Consider the following 19,513-nt stretch of genomic DNA (forward strand, 5'->3'; position numbering starts at 1 on the left):
CCTGCCTTTAAAATTGTGTGGTCGGCGTCATTTAAACTGTCCCTCACTGTCTTTCCTCTCCGTCATCCATGATTTCAGTGTCTCGATACTTTGCAATGATTTCTTTCCTCATTGCATCACGGATAACCAGGATAACCAGGCCTCCAATCGCCCGACTTCCGTATCTCTGCAGGACAGTCAGCAACAATTACACTAACTCATGCCAGGGTGTGAAGGAGAGATCAGAATGCATCCGTCCCCTCCTCTCCCTTACTCCCACACCAGCAAATTTGTCATTCTCCCGAGACACCCACTGTTTAAATAGGCGAGAGAATGAATACCTGAAATCCAGAAATGTGACTAGGTGATTAGTGGAAGGCGAGGCCCAGTGGTGATGTGGAAAACTCTGGGCAGTGGGCGGGGTGCGAAGGTGCCCCGATGCCCTCAAGTCGCGCTGCCTGGGCTGGGGCTTCTCGTTGTCCATCTCACCCAGTTGCAAGGGGCCAATGCGGACACCTGCCAATGTTAAAAACAAGGGGTGGGGTGGGTGATGAGGGGCTGTAGATTAAAGGAGGAAAGCCCCCCAAAGGGCAGGGCTTTTTACATTGGCTGTCTGAAGCGCTCAGAACACTTTGTAATTTATGACCCTGTTGAATATATTTAGAAGAATTGAATCCGTTTAATAATTAAAACTCATGATCGGTGGGCATTGAGTTACCCAGTCTGTGTACAGGTAGGTGTCTCATCTGCAGCGGGGCTGTGTCTGCAAATCGGTGCTTGCTTCCTTGACCCCTTCCTTGACCTCTAGTCTGGTTGCCACTGTCGTTTTTATTCTTCCTAGAAGGGGAAAGCCGTTCCCCGTTCTATTCGCTCCCTCGGAGGTGTGAGTCATGAGCGTTATCTTTGCCCGAGGGGATGGAAGCTTTCGCGGATTTAGTCCTTTTCTCCACTTTCCAAACACTTCCATGTAGAATTACTCGTGCGTTGGCGGCCAGGCTGAAACACATGTTTGTTTTGAAGTCCCAACGTGGACCTGGCTCTCACCTTGGCTGCTGTCCCTGGACGTGCCACTGACGGAAGGACCGCACGCCTAAGCGAACGCGCGACTTGCTGGGGCCTGGCTGCCCCGGTCCTCCCGGGGGCGAGTCTGGATGCCGTCCTGGCGGGGAGGCGGGGGTCCTGCGGCCCAGACTTCCATCACCCGGGCCCCGCCCGGTGGCTCCTGGCCTCGGGGACGGCGACCGCCGGCGGGATCACCAGCACTGCCAGACCTTCTCCCCGACGTCCTGCGGGCCGCGAGCAGGAGCCTCTGCACCCCCACGCCCAGCGCCAGACAGCCTCATCCTGCGCATTTGAAATAGGGCCCCCCTCGGTGACTGTGAGCAGCTGTGGGGGCTCTTCGGGTAACCCCCCGGGCCGGGAGTGGGGCAGACGGGGCAGGGAGGTCACGGAGGTTCGCGGGCAGGTGCGGGGGAGTCCCCTGAGGGGCCGAAGGTGAGCGAGGGCGGGCAGGGGGCAGGGGCGGGCCTTGAGGCGGAGGTGTGGCGGAGGTCCCGGGAGGGGTTAGGCGAGAGCCAGGCTCGCGGTCGGAACAGGTGGGAGCGGGGATGCGGCAGGTGGGCGGGGCTGGAAGTGAGCCAGGCGGTGGGGCTCCAGGGGGCGGGCGCGCGGGCGGGCCGGGGCGGGGCGGGAAGTGGGTGGGGCGCCGGCGGGAAGGGGGCGGGCCGCGGGAGCCCGGGCTGGGGCGGCTGCGGGCGGGCGCGTGGCGAGGCCGGCGCGATGAGCGAGGCCACAGCTGCGCCGGGCGCGGCGGGCGCGGCGCGGGGGCTGCGGGTGGACGGGCTGCCCCCGCTGCCCAAGAGCCTGAGCGGGCTGCTGCACTCGGCGTCCGGCGGCGGCGCGGCGGGGGGCTGGCGGCACCTGGAGCGGCTGTACGCCCAGAAGTCGCGCATCCAGGACGAGCTGAGCCGCGGCGGCGCGGGGGGCGGCGGCGGCGCCCGGAGCTCGGCGCAGCCCAGCAAGCCGCCCAACCTGGACGCCGCGCTGGCGCTGCTCCGCAAGGAGATGGTAAGAGGGCTCCGCGGGCCGCGTGGGGGGCGCCTTGGCGTTCGGGCGAGTTCGCGGGACCCGTGCCCAGCTCCGGAAGTCCCCGCGCCCACCCGCCCCGCTCTGTTTCTTTTGCCCCTGGAGTCGGCGTGGAAGACGGGCGCAGCCCTCTCAGCTTCCCCTTTCACTCGCTCTCTCTGTGCGCACGACTGGACCATCGCCCAGGGAGGGTCCCCACTCTCAAAGGGCAGCTTTCGGAGACCCGCCGCCGCCGCCGTCCCGCCGGCGCGGAAACTCCGGTGGCGGGAGGCGTCTTTGTCACCCCTCGCGGAGGGCAGCCGACTTTCCGCGTCGGGGAAGCGCCGCGACTGCGCCCGCGGGGTTGAGAGCGGTGCGCGACCGTGTTTTCCTGCCCTGCGGAGGACACTTTGTCCGAGCGAGTGCGGACAGCGGCTTGGAACAGCCCTCTCCCCTCCCCCGCACCCCAGGCGGCGCCAGCAGAATCCGATTACCGCGAGGGGGGCGGCCGCAGATGGTGCTGCGGGCGAAGGCGAAGGCGCCCCTAACCCCTCTCCGCGCCGGGCAGCTGTGTCCTCCCGTCTGGGGGTCTTCGGGTTGTGTCCGGGCTGCAGACAACGGGGCGCAGTTTCCCTCAGTCCTTGAGAAGTCAGGGAAGTGTTCGCGGACCAGGACTCGCGATTTAGGGTGACGCCAAAAGCGGGGCAAGGGCTTGGATTTAGGGTGTCACTGAGCCTTTCCCCAGCTTTCTTCTCCCGGTTTAGGCCAGGCCGGGCCAGAACTGAAAAACTGCTCCTTTCTAACCCTCTCGCTGGTGGCCGTCACCTCCTCCTGGCTGCCCCCCTCTTTTAGAATCTGCCCATTTCTCTCACCTAGTGAGTGCGGGTCCTTTCCCCGTCCTAGTACAGGTAAATAAAGGCATTCTTGAGTTAGGAAGTCTAATATACGAAAGCTGATTTTTCTCCCCCATGAGTAAGTTTGCCAAAATATTTCATATGAATCCTTTAAATATGCATCTAGATATTGCTTAGAAAAATTCAATTTTTGCATCCTTTTTTTTTTTACAGGAGCATATCTGTTCAGAAAACTGAGACTTAAATCTAGAAAAGCAGGTTTAACACTTTTAAATCAATCAGAAGTTGTCTTTTCGCTGTGCATCTGGCCCTGAAGTGATTCCGGTTTTCTCTGAGAAGATGCTGTAAGCATCTTATAAAACGACTTAAACTCCAAACCTAACCACTTTTATTTATTAAGAAACATTCATAGAAACCAGTGCTGCATTCGAATTAGATAAACCTATGCCTGGCGTGGTGATGGTCTGAACTTGGATGGAGGGCAGATGTGGGGGTGACATGGGAAGAGGACCCCTCCCCGCCCTTAAAGTTTCATCCTGGGGACTGAGACAGGAAAACCTTGGGCCACTCCTGCTGTAGGGCTCTGCGGTTTACAAACAGGCTCGGAAGCCTTGCTGGAGTGGCCTGGGAGCCAGCCTGTCGTGCCTGAGAGTAATTTTCCAGGTCCCGCTGGGGAGACTCAAGCACAGCCCGGACCTGATAATTGTGCCTTGGGCCAGATCTCTCCCTAGCCTAGCCTATTCGAAGCCCAAGGAAAATAAACAGCCAGGATGGGTCTGTTTTATATTCAGCTAAGATAAAGAGAAGAAGACAGGTCTATAGGCCTTGACAAGTCCCTTTAGAGAAGTGTCACAAGGTCATCGAAAGTACTGTGGTCTTTGAAGAGATTTACTAACTTGGGGCTGTGAGGTCTGAGGTCTGAGCCACCACTGAGGCTCCCATCGGGGGGCCTTGTGAGATAAGAGCTGGGGGTTCACTCCTGAATTATTTGCAGAGTAGTGTGTGTTGATCTATGTAATTTGAAGGCCTGAGGTCAAATCTGTGTCAAAGGATGCAACTAGAATTCATGGCAGAATGTGGTTAATCCCTGTTTTCTGCAAGCTCAGAGAGGGGGCTGGCTTCCAGCCACGGGCACATGGAGGCCTCAGAAGGCCACGGAGTTTTAACAAGGGAACAGGCCATAGGACCGCAACCAGGAACTGAGTGCTGCCCTGGGAACAGCTTGGGGAGGCATGTTAACACTGTGCTCTCCAGGGGCCAAGGGTGGCGGAAAGCCTCGGGTAGCCAGGGAAGGGTTGGAGCAGGAGAATGGGGCAGAGTTGGAGTTTGGGGAATGAATTGGATGGGAGGGTGCAGGAGGGAGCGTGAGATGCTACAGGTGTGCAGGGAGGAGGCGACAACCTCCAGCAGGGTGGGGACCCGCAAATGTGGCACAAGAACCTTATATAAGGAGACACTTCTCTGAAGCAGAATCTCAGGAATAGCTGGTTAAATACTAGAGTGGGGGAAGGTGACGCAAAGGAATCAGAGGTCACCTCAGCCTTTTGTGGAAAGTTCAGCAAAGCAAAACAACTCAAAATTACAGACCTCGAACCTAGAGATAATCACTGCCAGTATTTTGGGGATACCTCCTGTGTGAGCACAGCGTCAACACTGTCTATACTTGTACATCGTCTCGTAACTTCTCCATGAGATAGACCCTCAAAGTCTGTTTTGTATTTTTTTAAAAAGTCACTCAAAACTTGGGTGCCGCCCCTGTGGTCATAAATTCAGCCAGCTGCGTCCAGCTCCCAAGGCCCGTGTAACTGCCTGCATGCGTGTGTCCACACACATGGATCGCGTTATACATTCTGGTCTGCTTTTTGGGAGCACAGATGCAAACATTTTCCAGGTCAACATGTATAATAATGTCTTCGGTCACTGCATAGGATCCCGTTATGTAGCAATGATAACCCTGATGCTCTGTCATGGGGAAGGTGGGGTTTGCCACAAGCAGCAGGGGAGTCGGGAGGGGTGGCTGCTTTCAGGGGAAGGTAGTTTGCTGTGACATCAGTGGGTGAGTATTTGGAACACTTTTGAATGCCGAGCTGGAGGCTGGAGGAGGTATTTAGGTTTGGAGAGAATCGATTGCAGGATGGTGAGCAGGAACCAGGGAAGCTGGTGGCCAGGGCTGTGAGGACAGGGGAGGCTGTGCGGGCGGAGTCCTGTTCCGTGATTGGTGATGCCCCACTCTGCTCTGAGAGTCGTGGTTTCCACGCCTGCTTTCAGCACTTCCTGTCCCAGGGAGCCCTCCTCTGAAATTCTGTATGGCCCTGAGGCCCTCTCCCCTCCCCCAATGGGCCCATTTAGAAAGCCGTGATGGTCACTCAGGTGGTTATTTTGCTAGAGACCAGAAACAGTCTATTAAAACAAGCAGCTGAGTTTCTTGGAGTTTTTTAAACATCAGAGACTATTTTTGGATCACATTCAGCAGATGCTTACTGAGTGCATGGCAGGTGTAAAGGGCTGTGGAGGACGCGGAGAGGACTAGGAGCCATCTGGATGCTAAGGAGTGCATCCCATCTGGTAGACAGACGTGGCCACCTCTGCAGCGACACGGTTGCTGTAGCTCGGACCACGTCTCAGTTTATGGCCACAGACTCCGCGTTGGTTGTACAAGCTCACTAGCTCTTGCAAAAGGAGAGTCTAGTTGCAGGGCTGGGTGTATACAGAGACGGACTGGGATGGGGCTGCTGGGGAATGCAGGAGGTCTGGTGCTCTTCTCTCCCTCCCCCATTCCTCCCTCCTTTCCTTCCTTCCAATCCTCACCGGGGAACACGCTTAGAGAGAGGGAAAGGGAGGGAGAGCCAGTGAAGGAGGGAAACATCCTAGTTAGAGAGAAACACCGATTGGTTGCCTCTCCTAGCTGCCATAACTGGGACCAAACCCATGACCTTTTCATTTACTGGACTACACTCCAACCAACTGAGCTACACCAGCGAGGGCCTGCCATTTTTGCTACGTTTTGGAACATGGCTTCTAACAGTGTCACCGCTGTCAGCTTCGGTCACACGTCTTAGTTCCAGTTTGTACATCCTGTGATGAAGGACGCCAGTGTGCCCAGCTCTAGTAGCCTGGCCAGCCTGGGCCAGCTTGTCATGCCTGAGGTCAGGGTCGCGTGGGAGGCTAGGGATTCTTCAAAGAAAGGACAGTTTGTAGAAATGGAGGAGGGGGCTGCTGGGCAGCCAATTACTAGATATCTACCACAGGCCTCTTTGTACATAAAAACCCTTTGTCCCGAAGACCGCACAGTATGAAAGATTTTGACCTGCTAAGCTGCCAGGCTCTGGGTTGGTGGTTCAAATCCCTGCAAGCGGTTGAAGGGGACCCTTGACTCTGTCAGGCAGGAGCCCTCCGCCACACCTTTCTTCACACAGGTGTCTATTAGGCCGCCCGCCACTCTGTGAGGTTAGTGCATCAAGCTCACACACCCAGAAGAGTCCCACAGAAGTGTAGAGGCCGAAAGAGAGCCTCAGGCTTGGGGGCAGGGGACCTTCACGGGGCAGCATCCCTGGGGAACCTTGGATTCCCCTCCCCAAATCAGCAGCAGTGGGTTCTAATAGCTTTGACCTGGAACCTCTTTGTCTTGTTTTTTTTTTTTTCTTCAGACCATCGAACAGTGTTTGGGTCAGCAGCATTCTCGATGGGCGTGGAGCAGAGCGGCCTCGGGCTGTCCGGTGGCCTTTAATTCTGCCTTCCACAGGCATTGCTCATCGTGGTGTTGCTCAAAGGATGGGCCTCCAGCCTGAGGATGCCCCAGGCTGCTTGCTTAAATACAAGATTCCTGAGCTCCTTCCTATTCCTACAGGATCAGAATCTAGGAGGATCTGTATTTCTCATGGGCCCTTTAAGAGTCACAAAGCTTACGAACCAGGCATCAGCAGCTTGTATTTTGTTGTGAAATCACGTGATCTAATTTTGGCAAGCCACTCGCTTCACTACTTTAGGCTCCTGATCCCCTATTGGAAAATAAGAATTAAATTCCACGAAGGATCCTTTTGTATAGCAATAGAATTCTTTGGCCCTCGTGCCTTTCTGGATCTTTGCGGCGCCTGCAGAAGTGTGCTCTGTCATAGAATCACGTGGGCACAAGAGCAGTGCCCACCTATCGCGGGGTGCGTGGGGTCCCTGAGGCCATGTGTGCAGCCATATTTGGTCGTAAACCCACTTCATGCAAAGAACTGGGAGCAGGCAAGGAAGAGTGCTGCAAGTTTGCTATTGGACTCCATTCTCCAACAATTGCTCTGTCTGCAATAGTTTTTAAAATTTTTAGGCTACAGCCGTGGCTGGTGTGGCTCAGTGGATTGAGCCTGGGCTGCAAACCAAAGGGTTGCCGGTTCGATTCCCAGTCAGGGCACATGCCTGGGTTGTAGGCCAGGTCCCCTGTGAGGGCCACTTGAGAGGTAACCACACATTGGTGTTTCTCTCCCTCTCTTTCTCCCTTCCTTCCCCTCTCTCTAAAAATAAAAAATTTTTAAAAACCTTAAAAAAAAGTTGCACCTATTTAAAAAAACAATATTTTTTAGGCCATAATTACCCCATACAGTACTTGTCCCCATCCGAGTATCCTCACCAAAAAGAAAAAAACTAAGTAAGAATCTTTAATAGTTTGTGCCCGTGAGGACCCATGTGTGTCTGTGGGGTGGAGGTGGGCAGTAAGGGCCGGCGGTGGGGTCCCTGGTCTGTTACCATTCACTTTTCATGTTCTCTCTCAGTGTGGTTATGCTTATATGCCCGAGATGTAAAGGTATAAAGGACTGAAAGGTGTTTTTTCATACCACTTACTATTTACCCAACTATTCCTGTATCTTTTTGCAGAGACCATAAATTAATATTGCTCCTAACTCATAAGCATCTCACAAACAGCACACCCTTCCCTCCCTCTTTGGTTCGAGACCTCTGTCTGTTAAATGTGAGTGTCAAGGTGCCCCGGTTGTTGGCACGTTGGGTACCTCTTCATTTACAGAGGGTCTTGAATAAGCCGGTGCCCAGACATGTCTGCATCTGGAAGGCATCAGTGCCCACCGGCTCTGGCCCTGGTCCCGCGTTGCTGTAGATCTTAGAGGCCGAGTGGGCAAGGATGCCCAGGGTGGGCTCGAGAAGGGGGCTGCGGCCCTGGCGCACTTCACTCCCACCAAGCAGCCCCCGGCAGCTTTGTGGTTTTGCTTCCGGAAGGCCCACCTAACTCCGCGCACGCACACACACTCCAGGCCCCAGCTCGAACAGTGAGAATTTTCACCATGTGCAGGAAGGCCTGCAGGCAGACCACAGGCTCCGTGAACAGGAAACCAGCCTGGAGACTGGCTGGGTCAGATATTCACCCCTCTTGCCTGCCCAAGTTCCTTCTCTGGAGCCCTGGCCTCCTAGTCACCCCATTCCTTGCCCACATGTTCCAGATGTTTCCAAGTGATAAGTCGGCAGCGCTCCCTGGGTTGCTCCTTCTCTCCTGTGGCTCATTCCTTCACAGACAATTAACACAGATGTTTATTCTCCCCTGAGAACTTGGGAGACGGGAAAACCTTGGCCTTCCGTAGGGTTCTAGAGATGTTTTTAAAGACGTGCGGCCTTTTCAGCTTTTGTGAGCACTTTCTGTACGCTTCCTTGACGGCCCTCAGCGCCCTGAGCTGGCCTGGTTTTGCAGGCGTGAGACTCCTGTCTTTAAGGAGTGGGGAGGGAGGCGATGTCCTTGCCTGGGGGTGGGGGCTGGAAAAGGGAGGGCCTCTGTCCCCTGATCAGTGCTCTCCAGGGGAGGGATGGCCCCCGCTGACCGACCACAGGGCCCCAGCCTGGAGAGGCCTGGCTGTGGAAGATCACCGAAAAACACCTGGAGACCAAGAACACCAAGAGAGGCTGTTTTATTAGGTTGTCAACTGTACTTAGAACTGGAGATAAAATAGCCAAGTTCAACACATTTCTCTCTTGGCGTTAGAAATGCCAAGCTGTTTGACATCCCTTAACACCACAGATACGCAAATTAAAACAATAAGGTATCATGTTTGATGCCAGCAGAGATTTAAACGAATGATCACAATGGAGGTGAGGCTTTGGGGAACAGAGTGGACAGCAGCCACTTTCTTCAGCTTTTTCTGTCAGTTCTCTGAAAAACACTAGGTGCTGACGTAAAGTTTTCTATGTATCGTCCACAAAGTTGGTGTTCTGATTTTAGCTTCAGATTTTCTTTCTTAACTGCACCTCCTCTTCTAGCAAGGGAATTTCGACTAATTGGACGTCATTCCAGAAAGGACAGAGCACAGGCTAACCTTCAAACGCATCCTTTTGGGGCCTGTAAGTGTGTGCTGGTCATATTGTAAGTTTTAAAATATTAAGTGGGAAATGTATCGACCTTTGGAGGAGCTGCGTAATTCAGTGAATCAGTTTTCCACACTTTTCTTACCACTAATGCTTGATATTATAGTCGTGCATGATGAAAGGGTCCATTCAAAGTGCAAGACGGGTGGATTTTAATGTAAGAGAGTGGGAACAGTTCCTAGTTCCACACTGCAGCCAACGCGAGGGGAGTGTCGAAGAAGAATAACCGCAATTATCTAAAGGCTGTTAAAGTGCATCTTTCTCCCCCAGTGACATCTCTGCGTGAGGTCAGATTTTCTTCAACCCAAAAATATGCCACAAAGGACCAAATGCAGAAGCAGATAAGCCAGACATTAAAAAGGTTTACAGAATGTGGTTGTTCATAAAAAATGTTACTACATTCACATGGAATGGGTATATTATCATTTTTAAATGGATGAATAATCAAATCTCTCAGTTTAAATTTCTCGTAAGGTAGATACTAGCAGTTATAAACAAGAGCTCTTGGGGATCCTCAGTAGTTTTTTAAGAGTAAAAAGAGGTCCCAAGACCAAACATTGGAAGATTGCTGCCTTAGAACATGGGATTAGGAAAGACTGGTTCATGGAAATACGAACCATTGAATTTTTAATATTTTTGGATGTTTCATTGATACAGGTGGGGAAAAAGTAAAAGGATATGCGATGACATTTCTCGAAGAAAATGGTCGATGGCTTTTCTTCGCCTCCGCCTGGGACAGAACAAGAGGAAATGGGCTGAATCGGTGCGAACGTTAGTTTAGGTTAGAAATAAACAAGGATGTCCGCGTGGGGACTGTTCAGTTGCAGAATGGGCTCTCTGCGTGGATGCCCTCTGGTGTGCGGGAAAACCCAGCTCAGACTGCCAGACCTAGCAGAGGGATTTCTGGGAGGCGTATAGGTGGGGCGGGCTGCGGGTCTGGCTTCAGCGGTCCGTTTTCTGCCTCCGAGTCACGGTGGCTCTTCAGAGCAAAGTCCTCAGCCTGGCGAATCTAAAGCCTCTGTAGGAGCCCTGGCTGACGTCGCTCATTTGGTTGGAGCGTCATCTCCTATACTGAAAGGCTGCGGGTGGGATCCCCGATTGGGGAGCCTATGAGGGGCAAGCACTTGACCTTTCTCTGTTACCTCTCCCTCTCAAAGCAATGAAAAAATGTCTTCTGGCAAGGAAATCAATCAATGAATCCGTCAGTCAATCATTTACAGGAGATGCAGCTGGTCAAATAGCATTTCCACCCAGGGGAGGAGAAGGTTCACAGGAGTCAGAGCCACGTCCCATGGCGGGGAGCTCAGAGGCCCTGCGGGGGCGAGTCTGTCAAGCTTGGGAGCTGAGTTAGTAGAGCTCATAGCCCTTTCCCTATGCGAAGTCTTTCTCTTTGCTTTTCCTGTTCTAAACAGTATGCAGGTCAGCAGCCTGCTGTCAACACATCCTTTATTCAGAAATCAGGTTACGATTCGTTTGGTCGCTGCTTGCTTTATTACATTCCAGTCCTGCGGATACATAGTAGACACCCTGATTAGATTTGGGCCATTGACCAAGTCTCGTCTGAGATACAGTTACAAGCATCCGCATGTGATTGTTCAGTCATCACATTTAAAATTAAAAAAAGGTAACTTTAAAAGTTCTCTCATCATTAAGTGAACAAACATTCATAGCAGAAAATGTAGAAAAGTCAGAAAAGCCAAAAATAAAAATCACTTGTGACCTCAGCAGCCTGCTTTGCCAGGGCTGGCAGTGTGGCATCTTCCTTCCTGTGCGGGCTGCAGGCAGTGCTGCCCAGTGGTCAGACCACCCCGATGGCCTCCTGCAGGCCCAGCCCAGCACCCTGCTCTGCTGCCTTTCGGCGCTTCGTGTCCTCACCTTAACAGAATCAACCCCTATCGTCCAGAACGTTCTGGACGATAGGGGTTGATTCAGTTGCACACTTGTGTTCAGCCCCGATTGTCGTCTCCACAGACAGTCCCTGGGGTGAGCTGATTACTGCTGAGTAGTTACTGATTAAAAGCTGTGTGGCACTTGAAGGCTTTTGATAGACATTGTCAATCAGTCCTCCACAGAGGTTTTCCAAGCATGCTGTCTAACTAGCAGTGTGTATCCGTTTTGTTATACCTTCTTTGTATTATAACTAATTTTTATTTTTATTTTTAAAAGATTTTATTTATTTTTAGAGAGAGGGGAAGGGAGGGAGAGAGGGAGAGAAACATCAGTGTGTGGTTGCCTCTCGTGCGCCCCCTACCGGGGACCTGGCCTGCAACCCAGGCATGTGCCCTGACTGGGAATCGAACTGGAGATCCTTTGTTTTCACAGGCCGGCACTCAGTCCACTGAGACACACCAGCCAGGGCTGTTACAACTAATTTTTAAATGTAAGAGTGTCATGCTTGTTGGGAAAAACAATTAAGCAGTACAAAAGGCTGTAAATACCCAATTGCACTTTCCGGAAGTAAGTTCTGCAAACCAACACTTCCTCTCCCGGTCAAAAGCCCGCAGACGTGTGTGCCTAAACACACAAAGCGGGACCCTGCTGCACGTGCCGTTCTGTGACTTAAACAGTAGACCCGGGTTTCCGCCTGCTCAGGTACATAGAGAACTGCTCGTTCTTTTAGGTGACTGCCGAGTGTTTATCGTGCGCCTCTACCACAATGTTACACGCTCCATCGCCCACTATGTTTCCACCTAAACTTTCATGTAAGAAACACTTGCTCCGCATCCGTCCCTCCATTTCAGGACCCCATAGTTTCTGATTCTACAGCTAACATCTCCCTGCCCCATGTGAGATGGGGCACTTTTCATCTCAGGTTGAGGAATTGTAGCGGCAGGCGATGGTGAGCTGGAGGTGGGGGGCCAGGGTCTCACTTCCCAGTCTGTCCCAGTGTGACTTCCTGAGGCTCCCCCATCCCAGCACCCAGACCTGCTTCCTGGCCAGCTCCCCCACAGCACCTGCTCAGGCGGAGGAGCCAGGAGCCAGGCACAAAAAGACCGGTTCCTTTATGTTTAGTTTTCTATTCATTGCTGTATTTGGGAAGAAGTTGCTTTTGTTTGTCTCTTAAAGTACTGGTGAATTACCGCAACTTTTACCTTTTGTTTCTTAAATAAAACAGACGTTTTCTTTAATGCGTTTTTTATTTCTAAAAAAGATAGCCTGATGTTTTTCATGATACTTTGTTCTGAATCAACCAAAATTCCCCCCTAAAGATTCCTTTCATCTTCTAAGGCTTGTTTCCTAATGGTAACATTTCTATGACAATATTTTAAAAGTTAGGAAGAAATTCCCCCTCCCTACTCCCCCCACCGCCACCTCTGCCAAAGATGTGCAGAGACTTAGTGACCCGAAACCCCCTGGGGAGCCGCCGCCCTGTCCAGGGGGCCGCCAGCCCATTCTGAACTTCTGAAACCATTTCGAGGGTGGTTCGGGATTGTTCGGCCCTGGTGTTGCTGGTGTGGGTTCCCGAGCACCTGAGTGCTGCAGGCGGGTGCAGTGGAGCCTGCGGGGAAAGACAAGAAAAAGCTCAGGAAGGAAGCAGGAAGCTGGACAGAGGGAGGCAGGAACCCGGCTGGCAATGGAAAGCCACGGAAATGAGCGGGCTGTTCTCGTCTAGAGCGAAAGGCTACAAACCCCAGGGTCTTAGCATTCTGGATTTGCCTTAAATGAGCCTATCTAGATGTTTTTTAAGGTGTGCTTTCCAAAAAAGACCTGTATTTTCTGAATCCAGCTGTGAATTAGGAGATGGACTGTCCCTTGGGGGGACATGTGGGGACCCATCCCTGAGACCATGGGCTCCCTGTGCTGGTGGATTGGGGACAGTGCGGGGAGTTAGTGGGTGCCCCCCCTTACTTATTTTCTGAAAGGACGAGAAGTTCTTTTTCGTGGGGGATTTAATCGTGTCCTGAAACATAGCGGCAGTTCAGTTCTCTTAGATGGTTCCTTCTGTCCCCTCCCACGTCCCCGGGCCCCTCATACCTCGGTGTTGAGACACTGACTTTGGGGGCTGGCCATCTCGAGTCTCTCCCGGCGCACCCAGCTCTCCCCTCGCCAGTGCCCGGGGAGGAAACTTGGTTTTGGGTCTTTGGCTCCCATTAGTGTTTTTTTCAATGATGTAGTTAAAACCGTGTTGTCTGAGGCTTTCCTTGGGCACCTTGGGGTGCTCTGGGCATAAACGGCTGCCTCTGAGCCTGCCTATGGGATGTAGCGCAGGGCCTGCTGATCCCGCTCGACCCCACTGCCAGCTGCTTTTGCAGCCAGAGGTTCCCCGGGAGGGTGGCTTGGGTTTCTTCACCCAGGTGCTTCCCCTGCGTGTCTGCTCCACCAGGCTCTGCACTGGGTGCCAAGGGACCCAAAGTGGAGTCATGTCGCCACATTACAGGCGTGTCCATGATTAGGGGAGAGAAGACTCTTGTGTGAACTGTGGTATAAGGCAGAGAACAATAAGTGCCCTGGGACAGGCAGAGATGGCGAGGGAAAAGTGAGGAACATTTGCGGCTGAGCCACTCAAAGTCTGCAGAGTGGAGGGGTGGCTGGCCTTGGGCCAGGGGAGCAAAGAGGCTTTAACAGGTGCAGTGGGGACAGGGCGCCTCAACTGGACCCACTGTGTGAGGTGCAGGGAGGGGACAACAGATGATGGGATGCCACCTACGGATTTCCAACTTCCATCTAGGAAATTCAAGTGCGAGTGTTTAAACATCCACAGCTGGGGCGGCCTCGTGTCCTTCAAGCTCATTCGGAGGGTTTCTGGTAAATGCAAGAAAGCGTGGTGCCCGAAGAAGGCAGGGGAGCTGGGTTGTGTGTGGGCGAGCACACACGTGTGAGTGTGTTTAGAGCCCTGTTCAGTCGGTCTAAGTGCTCGGCGTCTGTTGGGTTGGGTGAGAGGAGTGTTCCAGACCAACTGTATTCCTAGGCGGGCGGGTGGGACCTCTGTTTCTAGGCCAGCGTTCCGCCCGATGACAAGGCAGCTTTGTGAGTCATCAGCCGCTGAGTGCAGAGGGTTTGGGACAGCTCCCCACTCCGGCCTGGTGGGTGTCCTGCTAGGCCCGGGGCCCCTCGGAAATGGCACCTGCTGGAGGGAAGAGCCTTGGGATTGTGGGTCTTGGGGCGGTACCCTGTCGTGGGCAGCCAGAGCCTCCAAAACCCCGCGAGGTTGTGGAGCCCGGGCCCCAGGGAGGTGAAGGTCAGATCAGGTCCAAAGGCAAGTTGCTCACTGCCACTTCGCTCGTTCCATCATGCAGCCCCAGCATGGGAAAGAGTCTGGGGTCACCCAGGCAATCCACAGGGACGAGAGTGACTCAGGAGGAGGATCTCCAGGATTCCAGATGAATCTCTTGTTACTTTCAGAGCAAATATTGGCGTGACTCTGGGAGGGTGTGACTTAGGTTATTAAAGTTTATATTCCTTGTTTTAAGTCCTACAAAAGATGGGCTGAGTCAGAATCTTGGGGCTTGGTTATTGTTTGCAAATCCGGATACTGTAGAGGACTCTTGGAAAATTGGAGTGAGTCCAGAAGAAAAGTCTGGATGGCTAATGGGCCGGAACGTCCTCACAGACAGCAGGAGGACCGAGGATATTAGCTGGAGAAGACAAATCGTTTTCTCAGGGGGTAGAGGCATAGGATGGAAATTATCTTCGAGGTAAGAAAGAGAGAAATTACGTTTGCATGTGCAGCGGCTACACCTGGTGTCAGGGCTCTGCAGAATCTTCGGGTGGCCGATGGTGACTTTGTGTAAAGAATAATTACATCTGTTGGGAGATGAACGAACTGGTTTGGAAGGTCTCCTTTTGGATCCACAGGCTGTCAGAGTGGAAAAGAATAACAAAAAGAACAGCAACACCTAGGACAGCAGCAGCTGGTGCACTAACTCTTAGGGGTTGAACAATCTGGCTGGGGGATGGGGGTGGGGAGCAGGTGACAGAGCCAGCCTTTGAACTTGGGCAGGCAGACCCCAGAGCCTGCATTCTTCGTCCTCCTCTGCCTGGTCGACCTGAAACTCAGTGCTTCCAGGGGGAATAAATGTGAGTGGCCCAGGAAAGGTACCCATGTCCACCCTCGTTCTTCATTGGAACTGGACACCGGAATCATCTGGGTAATTTTTTAAACACAAATGGTCAGGGACCCCCTTTCCCAATCTTCAAACTCTGATCAGGAACCGGAGCGATGGTGTCTGACCCTGGGGTGTGGCATGTGGCAGCCTGGGCATTGCTTGGTGTGCCTGTGGCTACCGGTTCAAGGCGTGCTTTCGACAGTAGGAGGCCGTGGAGCCAGGTGTGTCCTCTGAGACCAGCTCAGGAAACTCCCAGATGCCTGCCGTCCATTTCGAACGAACAATCGGTGGTTTGCTACACTTGGTCACGCACCATTTGAGCTCGCCGTAGGCTAGCTGAATCCCTCGTTTTGTGAGCAGGTTGAGGGTAGGGGCTGGACAAAGCCATTGAAAGTGGCAGAGCCAGGCCTGGAGGCCATGTCCTCGACTCGTGGGGTGGTCTTTTCCTAAGAACAGCTCCTTGTAGGAGTTTAGGGTAGAAGGAATTCTAGAATAATGGGGAATCTCTATGGAAACAACAGAACCTGCCCCTCTATCTGGAAGTCTTCTGCTGAGCATCTTAGCAAAATAGCCTCCATTCACGTGACCTGGTTCCTTTTCTATGGTCCACTCAGTGGTCGAGGGTAGGCAGTGTGTGCTCGGGGACTCACAGTGGTGGAAGGGGGTAAAGAACCACCTGGAACTTAACACCCTCTCTTGTCAGAAGGTAAACGATTCTCTCCAAGCCCCGGCTTCCCTCGGGTGGAAGTGGGACAGGCTTGTGCAGAATAGCCCTTTGCTGGGAACTGTAAGGCCTGGTTCTCCACCACTGCTCTGTTTTCCGGTGTCTGTGTTCCCTTTCTCTTTAGAGCTTCCTGGGGGCACAGGAGGCATTCCACGACTGCTTGCTACAGTGAATCAGCTGCTTGCCCTGGGGTCAGTCCCACCACCCTCTCAGGGGAGGACGGTCCCTGTCAGGAGGAAGAGAGGCAGTTGGACCACTTCTCGTGAGGGCCTGAGGCTGGGCTGGTCAGAGCCTGGGGGCTCCTGGGGGCAGTGCGTAGCACTGACTGCTGCTGAGCTGCTGTCACTGGCTGGGGGGGCTGTGTGGCCCCAGGGGGCTGACAGCAACTGTCACAGCAGAGTCTTCACTGAACCTGACCAAAGCAGGAGGACAGGACACCCGGTTGTCTCGGCATCTGAAATGAAACCCACTGGAGCCCCCGAACTCTGCACTGCCATTGCATCTCAGGGCGTGCTGGGGAAATCCCGCAGGCTGGGGCCCGTGCCGCAGATGTGACCCTTTGCCGACACGCGGGGTGATGTCTGAGGCGTGGGCATCACGCAGTCGAGGCTGTCTCAGCACCGGCAGTGCAGAGCACCCGAGGGCGCTCTGTCTGAGTTGTCGACCGTGCAGAAGGAGCATGCAGGCTCTAGCAGGCTGGGGCTGAGTGTCCCACGGAACCAAAACTCCCGTGCTGACTTCGTGTTTTTCCCTCCCCGCCCCTCCCTCAAGGTCGGCCTTCGACAACTGGACATGTCCTTGCTCTGCCAGCTGTACAGCCTCCACGAGTCCATCCAGGAGTACAAGGGGGCGTGCCAGGCAGCGGCCAGCGCCGACAGCAGCTACGCCCTGGAGAACGGCTTCTTCGATGAGGAGGAGGAGTATTTCCAGGAGCAGAACTCTCCCCGAGACGGGCGGGAACGAGGCCCCCCCAGGGACCTGCCACTGCCCACCTCCGCCCTCTCCAGCGGGGACTGGATTCTGGAGTCCATCTAGACTATAGACTCTAGAAGGTCTCCAGAGGAAGGCGACTGGCTCCCAGACACACTGTCAGCACATGCTCTCTCTTGGGGCCAGTCCCCAGGCCTGTGGGACCGGCGCAGCTGGGTGTGCTGGCAGGGAGCTGTCCGCGGGCTCCTGGCGGTGGTGCGCTTTGATGGCCGAGGTTCTGCAGTACTGTGGACACCCTGGCACCGAGGCTCTCCTGCCGAGACTCAGGATGAGACCGGAGGATCCCAGAGAAGGTCCTTGTGGTGTTTCCTGCCAGACGACTTCTAGCTGGACCCTTCCCGGCAGACGGTCTGCGCCCCCCACTGTGGGTTTCCCTCCAGTTTGCCATGTATTGAAACTAACATGTCACCCGCCCTTCCTCAGTACCGTGGGCAGCCTTTTCTGGTGTTTCGTGAGGTTTCGAGCCTCTTGGTTGAGCTTTATTTATTTCTAAGCTGCACTACTAATGGCCCGGGTGACTCAGTGGAAGCTTTTTGCTAAAAAAGTAAACATTTCAGGTCACACCAATCCACTGCATTCTCTGAACTTGTCAAAATGTGTACCATTCTTGCCCATCAGCTTTAGGGGGAGGGAGGAGAGTATGAAGGTGTGTTGAGTGGGGGAACGGGCTCCTGTGTCATGTCCCGTGTCGGGTGGCAAACGTTTTTCATCTAAAACATTCTGAATGTTAACCAGCCTGTTAGAAAGGGAACCCCTTCTTCACTCAGAGCAGCGATCACCTTAAGCCTTAATGTATTTATTAAAATCCTTTATGAACACTTTCCACTTTGTAGGCTAAAACGAGGATAAAATGTTGAACTGTCTGTCTGTGGTTGTGTATTCTTTTGGTCTGAACTCAGAATCATCCACTTTCGTAGCTCGAATGCATTGAATCTAATCAAATACAGAAAGAAAGTTACATATGGCACGTGAAGAATTTGAAAGAAGCTTTATTCCTCTGCGGGCTTGCAAGTGTGGGACCTGCAGTGGACCATTTACAGGGAGGTCTCGGGGCTATTTGGCCTTTGAATCCCCCAGACTCCTCGCTCCTCTTCTTTCTTTTGGTGCGATAATTGCTTATTAGCGCCTCTGTCGGGGTCAGGGAGAGGAAGTCAAACATCCTCATGAACAGGCTTGTTGACAGCCTGCTGTGGACTCAGCCCCGTGCAGGGAACTGGGGTGAGGTACAGCGAAGGAAGCTCATTCCTGCTTATTTCCTGTGTTGAAAGTAGTAGCTAAGTGAGGGATGGCTTTAGCGTGTGACATACTATTCAGAGGGGAAGAGAAGTTGAAACTGTCAGACCAGGGGAAGTCTGTTCCTTTGAGGCTGGGCCCCTGCTTAACTCTGAGTTGAACTTGAGGTCAGCTGTCCTGAACCCTGACCACGGTAGAGTCACTTGGGGGTCCTTTGGGAAAATACTGAGCCTCGTTCCGATTTCCGTAGGAAGGAGTGAGGCCTGGGCATGTGTGCGGTTTCCGATCTGGTTGAGATCTGGTGTTGCAGACGGGGTCCGTGGAGCACGCAGCCCTGGAAATGTGGTAGAGAGGCACTGTCTTTCGCCCACCCAGGCTGCTGGGTCAGGCCTGCGCCTTAACAAGAGGCACCGATGAGAGCTGTACACCAAGGTCAGGAAGCACGGCTGCGTGTCAGCCCAGCGCCAACTCTGCTACGGCAGGGTCTCCTGGCACTCGAGAACTGCCTGGCCGGCCCCCGGCCCCCGGCATGGCCCCGAGACGCAGGCCTCTGAGAACAGGCTCGCTGTTGCTGGGTGCGGCCATTGCAGCATATTCTATCAGAGTCAGAGGCAGAGGGGACACAGGCGCTCCAGGGGCCTTGCCCTTACTGTTGGGAAGGGCAAACTCAGGCCTTCCCCAGGGGAGAAGGGGCGCGTGCACAAGCCACTGCGGGTTTCAGTGCCCCAGTCGAGATAGTCTACAGGGAACACCCCTGTAGGGATGGTCCACAAATAACGCCCCTTCGTTATTACAGAGTCTCTTAGTACAAAATCATGCACATGCCATTCTGTAACATAATGTCACACTCAAGCACACCGTGTGACATTTCAGGTGAAAGGTTCAAGTTGCTGTCCACCTCGTGCGAGATATTCACATACCCTACCAACCACACTCAAGCGGGCGTTCACTTCTGCTGGACCCTTTATAAAAATCACCTCCAACTTTCTGCTACTCCAGATGTGATGTACCGTTGTAAATACCACATGGCAAGGAATATGAAAGCTTACCAGAGCATAACATGTTTTCTAATCCACACTCCTTGCAAAGGCCCCGCAGATGCCTAGAAAACAAATTCATCTGGTGTCCCTCATTGCTACTGGACAGAAATCGTTCCCTGTAGGTTCGGAATGGGGCTGTGTTGCCCCTCAGTGGCCAGCAGGGTGCGGTAGACAGCAAGGTGTCCCTCGTTAGCTGGTGAAGGCTGAAGAAACCGTTCTCTACTCTGCCCGGCA

At 53.4% G+C, this 19,513-nt stretch overlaps 1 protein-coding gene across 1 annotated transcript; it reads left to right on the plus strand.

The window, feature by feature from the left end:
• The first annotated feature begins 1,702 nt into the window (after positions 1 to 1,702).
• On the plus strand, positions 1,703 to 17,869 carry FAM89A (family with sequence similarity 89 member A). The gene is made up of 2 exons (XM_053913211.2): positions 1,703 to 2,046; positions 16,788 to 17,869. Exons 1-2 carry the CDS (start codon positions 1,759 to 1,761, stop codon positions 17,049 to 17,051), a joined length of 552 nt encoding a protein of 183 aa, XP_053769186.1. The 5' UTR covers positions 1,703 to 1,758; the 3' UTR covers positions 17,052 to 17,869.
• Positions 17,870 to 19,513: the final 1,644 nt, after the last annotated feature.

The sequence above is a fragment of the Desmodus rotundus genome, chromosome 10 (genome assembly GCF_022682495.2).
Source record: "Desmodus rotundus isolate HL8 chromosome 10, HLdesRot8A.1, whole genome shotgun sequence".
Taxonomy (NCBI): domain Eukaryota; kingdom Metazoa; phylum Chordata; class Mammalia; order Chiroptera; family Phyllostomidae; genus Desmodus; species Desmodus rotundus.

What these genes read in the sequence shown, in the direction of transcription:
- FAM89A (XM_053913211.2), top strand. Translation starts at nt 1,759, where the DNA reads ATGAGCGAGGCCACAGCTGCGCCGGGCGCGGCGGGCGCGGCGCGGGGG. An exon ending in CGCTGCTCCGCAAGGAGATG is followed by an intron (nt 2,047 to 16,787) that starts GTAAGAGGGCTC and finishes CCCTCCCTCAAG; the next exon opens with GTCGGCCTTCGACAACTGGA.